This window comes from Pan paniscus, chromosome 3, assembly GCF_029289425.2.
Source record: "Pan paniscus chromosome 3, NHGRI_mPanPan1-v2.0_pri, whole genome shotgun sequence".
NCBI classification, from domain to species: domain Eukaryota; kingdom Metazoa; phylum Chordata; class Mammalia; order Primates; family Hominidae; genus Pan; species Pan paniscus.
Genome location: NC_073252.2, coordinates 85,977,548 through 85,987,104, shown reverse-complemented (window position 1 = coordinate 85,987,104; position 9,557 = coordinate 85,977,548). Strand labels below are relative to the sequence as shown.

The 9,557-nt window shown below is 36.2% G+C and overlaps 1 protein-coding gene across 5 annotated transcripts; it reads right to left on the bottom strand.

Moving 5' to 3' along the window:
- Window positions 1-1,750: 1,750 nt before the first annotated feature.
- On the bottom strand, window positions 1,751-9,427 carry SPP1 (secreted phosphoprotein 1). Of its 5 annotated transcripts, XM_008963650.4 has the most exons (7): window positions 9,276-9,427; window positions 8,126-8,193; window positions 7,978-8,016; window positions 4,953-5,033; window positions 4,645-4,686; window positions 3,282-3,605; window positions 1,751-2,590 (listed from the first exon to the last, which is right to left on the bottom strand). In XM_008963650.4, the coding sequence occupies exons 2-7, from the start codon at window positions 8,177-8,179 to the stop codon at window positions 2,186-2,188; spliced, it is 945 nt and encodes a 314-aa protein (XP_008961898.2). In that variant the 5' UTR covers window positions 8,180-8,193; window positions 9,276-9,427; the 3' UTR covers window positions 1,751-2,185. The 5 variants fall into 5 exon arrangements, with proteins under 5 accessions (XP_008961898.2, XP_008961899.2, XP_008961900.2 ...); XM_008963651.4 differs by lacking the exon at window positions 4,645-4,686; XM_008963652.4 differs by lacking the exon at window positions 4,953-5,033.
- Between the last annotated feature and the right edge of the window lie 130 nt (window positions 9,428-9,557).

Below are 9,557 nucleotides of genomic sequence, written 5' to 3'. Positions count from 1 at the left end.
TCTCATCATTAGAAGAGGTTTCTCCACACCCAGACTGTGAAGTTACTCACTCATGTATTTATCTAATATCTTTATAGTTTCCTTTTAAATTTATTGATTATTTTAAAAATTGATACGCAATCGTTGTCTGTATTTTGGGGGCACATGTGATGTTTTTGTGTGTGCATATAGTGTGTAATGATCCAATGAGCATAACTGAGATATCCATTTCCTCAAACATTTATCTTTTCTTTATGTTGGGAACACTTGAATTCTTGTCTTTTAGGGTTTTTAACAAATGTATATACAGTAAATTATTGATAGTTACCCTACTGTACTGTCAAATGCTAGATCTTATTTCTTCTACCTAACTGTATATTTGTACCCATTAATCAACTTTTCTTCATCTGCCCCTTACCCTGACCCTCCCCAGCCTCTTGTAGAACCACGAATTTACAGTCTATCTCTATGTGATCCACTTTTCTAGCTCCCACATATGGGTGAGAACATGCGATATTTGTCTTTTTGTGCCTGTCTTATTTCACTCAATATAATGACCTCCAGTTCCATCCATGTTGCTGCAAATGACAGGATTTAATTTCTTTTTATGGTCAAATAGTACTCCATTGTGTGTATATACCACATTTTCTTTATCTATTCATCATGAGGGACATTTACATTTATTGCACATCTTGGCTATTGTGAATAGTGCTGCCATAAACATTGGAGTTCAGATATCTCTTCCACATATTGATTTGCTTTCTTTTGGTTATATGCTCAGCAGTGGGATTGCTAAATAATATGGTAGTTCTATTTTTGTTTTTTTGAGAAGTCTCCATACAGTTTTTCATAGTGGCTGTACTAATTTACAGTTCTCACCAGTGTACGAGTGTCCTTCTTTCCCCGAATCCTGGCCTGTGTCTGTTATTTTTTGTCTCTTTGATAAAAGCCATTTTAACTTGGGTGGGATGATATCTCATTGTGGTTGTGATTTGCATTTGCCTGGTGATTAGTGATGTTGAGCATTTTTCTGTATACCTGTTGGCCATTTGCATGTCTTCTTTTGAGAAATGTCTATTCAGATTTGTGCCCATTTTAAATTGGATTATTTGAGTTGTCTTTTTTTTCTTTTTTTTTTTGATATTAAGTTGTTTGAGTTCCTTATGTATTCTGGATTTTAATTCCTTCTTAGATGTATAGTTTGTGCGTGTTTTCTCTTGGTATTTTTGACAACATAGGCGAACCTAGAGGATGTTAAGTTAAATAAGCCAAGCACAGAAGGAGGAGTACTGCATGATCTCACTCATATGTGGAATCTAGAAAAGTTGACCTCATAGAAGTAGAGAGTAGAATAGTGATTACCAGCAGCTGGGAGAGTGGGAAGGTGGATGAGGGGAGGTTAGTCAATGGGTACAAAGTTACAGTTAGCTAGGAGGAATAAATTCTAGTATTCTATTGCAAAGTAGCTTGGCTATAGTCAATAATAATGTATTGTATACTTCAAAATAGCTAGAAAAGAGGATTGAATGTTCTCAGCACAAATAAATGACAAGTGTTTCAGGTGATGGATATGATAACTACCCTTTGATAATTATACAATGTATATATGTAACAAAACATCACACCGTACCCCATAAATATGTACAATTATTATGTATCAATCGAAACCAAAATAAACCTTTAAAAACATTATATAGGCAGTAAAAAAGGTTATGTTTTATTAATTGCTGGACAACCATGGGAAAACAAATAAGCAATTGACACCACCAAATTCTTATTACATTCAAGATAAAAGATTTATTCACACCACAAAAAGATAATAACAAAATATACACTAACTTAAAAAACAAAAGATTATAGTGACATAAAATGTTATATTCTCTTTTTAAGTGGGTAAAAGTATTTTGTTTGCTTCTACATAAATTTCTATTCATGAGAGAATAACAAATATTAAAATACAGTGATAGTTTGCATTTCTTCTGTGGAATGAACATAAACATAACCCTGAAGCTTTTAGTTTACAGGGAGTTTCCATGAAGCCACAAACTAAACTAATTATCAAACACATTAGTTATTTCCAGACTCAAATAGATACACATTCAACCAATAAACTGAGAAAGAAGCATTTCATGTTCTCTTTCATTTTGCTATAAAGCATTTTTTCTTTTGACTAAAAGCAAAGTGAGAAATTGTATTTTTTCTCCTTTTAATTGACCTCAGAAGATGCACTATCTAATTCATGAGAAATACGAAATTTCAGGTGTTTATCTTCTTCCTTACTTTTGGGGTCTACAACCAGCATATCTCCTTGGCTGTGAAATTCATGGCTGTGGAATTCACGGCTGACTTTGGAAAGTTCCTTACTATCAATCACATCGGAATGCTCATTGCTCTCATCACTGGCTTTCCGCTTATATAATCTGGACTGCTTGTGGCTGTGGGTTTCAGCACTTTGGTCATCCAGCTGACTCGTTTCATAACTGTCCTTCCCACGGCTGTCCCAATCAGAAGGCGCGTTCAGGTCCTGGGCAACGGGGATGGCCTTGTATGCACCATTCAACTCCTCGCTTTCCATGTGTGAGGTGATGTCCTCGTCTATAGCATCAGGGTACTGAATCACGGCACAAATGAAGAATAATTATATGAATGGCTAGGGATGGGAATATGGTAATCCTTTTCCGCTCTCTATCTTTTAGGTCATCTTATACTAAAAATTGTCTAAATCTGGCTGAAATAATACTAGCATGTTACTTTGTATAGTACTTTACCAAGCCCTTTCACATATGTCATCTCATTTAGTTTAATAACTACATCACTTACATATGTAATGAAACCTATGAGGTAGGTTTCATTATATTGAAACCTACATAAAGAGGAAGTGAATTGTTAGTTAAAAAGTAAAGAGAATAGTAAACGGCAAGGCTATGTCAAATCCAGATTCTGTGACTGGATTCAGTGTAATTTGCAACTACAATTCCTCTTAGGTATTTAATTTCAAAACATGACCATTATTTTTTTTAAATAATTGGTGTTTTCCATTTATTTTAATCTGAAAATAAGTGATCCAGGATTTCAAAAAGTAGAATTGTGTTTGAGAATCAAATCTAGAGAGAAATTATGTAGACTTACAAAAACTGCCAAGCAGAAAAAGATTTGTATTCAATGGTCATAAAGTAGAATATGAATGAATTCTTGCTGAATGGATGAATGAATGGATGAATGAATGAATGAATATGCAAACTGTGGTTTCCTAGACTTGAGCTCTAGTCAGAACCATCAGGTGTGTCTGTTAAAGGATTTACCTGGATGTCAGGTCTGCGAAACTTCTTAGATTTTGACCTCAGTCCATAAACCACACTATCACCTCGGCCATCATATGTGTCTACTGTGGGGACAACTGGAGTGAAAACTTCGGTTGCTGGCAGGTCCGTGGGAAAATCAGTGACCAGTTCATCAGATTCATCAGAATGGTGAGACTCATCAGACTGGTGAGAATCATCAGTGTCATCTACATCATCAGAGTCGTTCGAGTCAATGGAGTCCTGGCTGTCCACATGGTCATCATCATCTTCATCATCCACATCATCCATGTGGTCATGGCTTTCATTGGACTTACTTGGAAGGGTCTGAAAATTAAGATGGCCGGGAAAATTAATATATGGGTTTTTATTTTCCCTTAGCCTTTATAGCACATTAGTCTTTTACTATCTTTCTTTTTATTTAGTTTCAGAATCTTTGCATTCACAGTACACACCATGGCTTTTAGGAGCTAAAGTGAGCATCTTCCAATTTCTCTTTTAACACAGGGATTAATAACATTCTGAAGAACATTTCTTACTTTCCAACAAAAATTATTTTTATAGATATTTTCAAGCCAAATATGTGAGTATAATCTTCATATCAATAACATTGTTTTTCCTTATACATATTAAACATTATTTACTAAATTCAATGATGTAATAGATACAGATACATAATTATGAGACTGGTTTTTTATTTGAAATGAGATTTATCAAAAGAGAAGAGTATCCATATTTTAATGTGTGTACCAAAATCTATAACCACTTTCCTATTAACATGGATAATTGAAAGGTGACTCTGTTATGCATGTGTGTATAAACTGCAGCTCAAAACTGCCCATTGAATTAAACAATTAATGTCTATCAAATTTCAAATTGACAAATATATTGGGTAATTTATCTAACTTGCTTTAATATTCTTAGTATATTCAAATTGAATCTTAAGGAAAATAAATTTACTCTTTGCTTAGCAAATATATGAATGATCCTAATAAAAAGAATAGTTGTCAAATAAACTGTTTTATTAGGAAAGAAAACTTTCCCAAAGGCAAAATCTTAGCTTTGATAGGCATTAATTAGATGCTTATTAGATATTAGATATCTACAAAATACCTTAAATAAATTGCAAGCAGATTAATGTTTCAAATAACAGGCATTAATAAACATCTTCTGTAATGCTAAACTTATCCGAGGAAACCTAGTATTTCTGATAGTTAGTAAATACATGTTTTCTTTATGAGCAAGTTTTAGACTGCCAATTAGCTGGAAAACTTGCTAATGAAATTTCATCAGAAGAGAATCCAGGCAATGCCTTCTTTCATCTCTTCAAGGCATGATGGGCCTCTGATTGAAAATGAGAACTTACCTCTTGTTTAAAGTCATTGGTTTCTTCAGAGGACACAGCATTCTGAAGAAGGAATGGCACGTGTTAGTGCGCATCACACATGCCTAGCTTTTTTATTCAAAAGTTAACCTTTTTAATCCAAAGCAGTTTTTATTTTTCAGCCTCATCTGTGGATGGCTTAACACAGAGAGAAGCCAACATGGCAGATCAGTCAATGTCCTAAGCACATGTTTGCCAGCAGGCAGGCAGGATTCATCTGAGCAGCCCAAATGGCCTGAGTGTGGCTATCTTTCATCACTGTAGTTTAATTATGAGAAGTTTAAAAATACCTGTGGGGCTAGGAGATTCTGCTTCTGAGATGGGTCAGGGTTTAGCCATGTGGCCACAGCATCTGGGTATTTGTTGTAAAGCTACAAAAAAGTTGCATGTTTATCATTATTAAAAAAAGAAATGTAGGGATGAATGGAAAAAACAACCATTCTTCACTAGTCTTGATGGAAGCATATAGTCACCCGGACCCTTAGGTACCTTTTTGTAATTTTTTTTTTTTTTTTTTTTTTTGCAGGTTCATTTAACAAACTCTTACGTAGCACTTACTGTGGGCTAGGCAAATTTCAAATTGCTTTACAAATATGAACTCATTTGATCCTCTCATTCCCCTATGAGATAGGTATCATTATTATTCCCACCTTACAGATCAGAAAACTCAGCCACAGTGCAGTTAAGTGGTAGGAAATGGCAGAGCCAGGCAGGGTTCAAACGCAGGCAAACTAGCTCTTAACACCGAACTTCACACTGTGCTTTCTTTTTGTATGTTTGCTGGCTGAATTTTCCTCTCAGATAAAGCACATCTAAACCAGAAGTGACCTTAATTACTGTTAATCTTCATTGTGTCCAGTCCATGGAACAAGAAGGAACTCTCTAAGGCTGTGCTAATACAGTATCCTCTAACCACATGGGGCTATTTAAATTTAAGTTAACTAAAATGAAATGGCTAGGCACGGTGGCTCACCCCTGTAATCCCAGCACTTTGGGAGGCCGAGGCAGGCGGATCACGAGGTCAGGAGATCGAGAACATCCTGGCTAACACAGTGAAACCCCGTTTCTACTAAAAAAAAAAAAAAAAATAGCCAGGCGTGGTGGCGGGCACCTGTACCCCCAGGTACTGGGGAGGCTGAGGCAGGAGAATGGCGTGAACCCAGGAGGCGGAGCTTGCAGTGAGCCAAGATTGCGCCACTGCACTCCAGCCTGGGTGACAGAGCAAGACTCCATCTCAAAAAAAAAAAAAAAAAGAAAAGAAAAATTCAGTTCCTCAGTTGCACTAGCCCACATTTTGAGTGCTCAATAGCCATATGTATCTTACCAGCCAATGTAGAAATATAATATTAAAATCATTGCACAAAAGTTCTATTGCTGTAAGGTGCCAAAGATGTAAATGAAATGGATTTTTCTTTAGCCAAGTTATTTATCTGGAAAATACTGATAATATGCTACTGCAGAGGAGTGGAAATTGCTCTGAGTAAGTGTCCTCTGATCTGCTGAATCATCCAGGGCCAATCATTACATTTCCCTGTCATTGAGAATGAGAACTCTGGGGGTTGCACAGAGTTCCTTCTGCAGCCACCTAAGGGGTGGATGAGTAGAGAGAGAACCAGTCAGAAGTACTTGGAGTTTCTCTCATGGCTGGCTCTAACCAGAGGAGCTTAGTATTGGGCTTCTCTGAAAGGTTTTGCTGAAAGAAGGGGTTCCTTGCTTTAAGAAGATGAAAAAACAGCCGGGCGCAGTGGCTCACGCCTGTAATCCCAGCACTTTGGGAGGCCAAGGAGGGCGGATCACGAGGTCAGGAGATGGAGACCATCCTGGCTAACACGGTGAAACCCCGTCTCTACTAAAAATACAAAAAATTATCCGGGCGTGGTGGCGGGCGCCTGTAGTCCCAGCTACTCAGGAGAATGGCGTGAACCTGGGAGGCGGAGCTTGCAGTGAGCCGAGATCACGCCACTGCACTCCAGCCTGGGCGACAGAGTGAGACTCCGTCTCAAAAAAAAAAAAAAAAAAAAAAAAAAGACGCAAAAACAGTGAGACCAGATGAGTTCAGAGTTTTTCTCTTCACTTTTTCATATCTATCTATCTATTCTCATGACACATGTAATACAGGCTCAGAGAGAATGGATGTATAAGTTACATTTATAATTTTTAAAAACTAATATGAAGAAAATAAAGGTAAGCAAAATGAATAGACTAAAAACCACCCAGTAATCCTAACACTCACAGATAACCAGTGTCTATTTTCAGGCATATATCCTTAGAGACTTCCCCAATTTTTTACTAGCTTTAAGTTTCTGGGATTCTAGAAGGCTGAGCCTTGAGCTCTTCACGTATTTCTTAAATTGTTATAGCTCCACATGCCTTCTAAAATGCATCTTTGCCATATTTTCGTTTATTAAAAAGGCGCTAATTCTTGCCTCAAATAGTATGACCTCTATCTTCTCTGGAGATGTTAATTTTTCTGGTTTATTATTAGGATTCAACACCTGTATTTTCAAATCAGTTGAAAAACAGACACACACACCCCTCCACACACAAACGAACACAGAATACTTCTTTTAATGTCTTCATTAAGCAGTCTAATTGCAGTGACCCCCAAGGCAGCTCTATTTTGGCCTTTATTCTGTTCAACTGGAATTGAACTCTGTGTGCCTTTTTGTCCAAGCTTCTGGGGACAATGCCCATTTGTTGTTTGGCTGGCACAGTTTCATCTGTTGTGGAGGGGTAGGTACATCTTTAGTGCTGGTCAAATAATTATAATAAGGAGTTTGGTTGGTCTTATGTTTGGTTAGAAAATGTGATCTAACATCAGCTGACAATCACAATAGATACAAACAGCACACATAGACTTTCTTTTCACAATGGGCTTCTCAGCTAATATCTCAGACAATATTGTGAATATTATGGTCATACAAACAGTTCTGACTAATATCCAATGTGAATTTTAAACTTAGCAATCCACTAAACAAAGCAAAAGCTGGAATTTTCTGCTTTTAGATCAGTATGTGGACTAATGGAAAAAAAGTCACACAACTTCATATAACTTATCTTACATGTGATAACTCATCATACATGCCTAGATATTATTATATTTAAAATATCTGGGTTGGTTTTATAAACTTATATTTATTAAAAACTATACTGTGCTTGGTACTGGCCTAGATTCATAGCAGGCAGTCAATAAATACTTGTAAACCAATGGATTTGACTGAGAAGATAAGTAATATCGCAGCAAATACGTTTCTTGCACCTCTCGCCATAATTGAGTAAATGATTTAACTATATAAAAACCTAAAAGATGCTTACCTGCTTTTCCTCAGAACTTCCAGAATCAGCCTGTTTAACCTTAGAAACAGAAAAGATGAAGAAAGATTACAAGAATGTCCTCCTAGCACATGGAAGCACACAATTCAGTTATTTTCAGGAATTTTCTTTAAGATGCAACTGTACTCACTGGTAGGGCACAGGTGATGCCTAGGAGGCAAAAGCAAATCACTGCAATTCTCATGGTAGTGAGTTTTCCTGCAAAATATTTCATAAGGAATAGCTGACATCTTCATAGGTTACAACAGTGATACCTTTTTATACTACCACATTACAAAATGATCACAAATAAAATATATTTTCTATAGAATCTTTTCTACTTCTTAGAGATGCCTTTTCTTTTTAGTATTATAGTCTTTCAAGTTAATATTTATATTGCCACCTATTATCCATCTTTCACTATTAGGCAAGGGAAAGGGAAATTTTGCAAGTCTGTATTTATTCAACTTTAAAATTTAGAGTTCCAGAAATTATACCATTACTACCTTATATATCTAGCTCTCTAAACCTACAAACAGATCAACAGTAACTTAATTATATTAATAAGCTAGTATGGGAATATTTTTTAGAGAAGAAAAAACACACAGAAAAAAATGAAAAAAAATTTGCTTTATCCATTTTTCCAACATGTACTTTAAATGTGACTTTTAGCTTAATTATTAAGTAGGTGCTACTTAGGTGAAATCAAACTATCTCTGAAATTTGTTATTTAAGTAAGATGTTCTAAAAATTTGAAATTCAAAGGAAAACATTGAAAATAGCCAACAGCTTTTCTATTTGTAATAATAAGCCTACACAGTGTCATACAGGTATCTTGGTGAATATTTTAACAGCTAAATTTAGCAGTGGCATATTCAGAAAGGGTTTTCTTCCCCTTAAAAGTGAGATACATCATTTAAAAAATAGCATTGTAATTGGTTTAATTAGCGTAAAAGATCCCTTTTCTTTTAAATTCCTGCACAGTCACCCACTGAAAATTATATAGGTATAATTATTCCAAAGGGGAATTTAATTTTACTATTTTCTGATTAGCATCGATGGTTTCCGTTCTTTTGAGGACCCAGTGGAAGTATTTTTAAGTTTTAAATTTGATTGGCATTCAAAATATCTAGACACCTTTGTTCCAGGAGACCTGTGATGTATCTAATCTGCTTATTAAAAAGGCTAGAAAATTTAAGTCTGTTTAACAGCATTACAATTAAAAATATGTTTCCTTAGAATTTGGACTTCCCCATGAAATTCAGCTGAATGCACAACCCAGTAGCAAACTGAAGCTGTACCTTGGTCAGCGTTTGGCTGAGAAGGCTGCAACTGGCCTGAGACGAGTCTGGTCCCGACGATGCTGTGCTCTCTGCCTCCTCTTGCTGCTGCTGACAACGAAGCCCTCCCAGAATTTAAATGCTGCTGCAGACATCCTCCACCAACACAGGGAGGCGGAGAGATTGTGTCATGAGGTTTTCTGCCACTGCCCAGCCCACCTGCTCCCACACTTCCCCCTCTGGTTTTGTGGTTATAACAAAAAAAACAAAAACGCACACACAAAATCTACAGTTAAAACATTA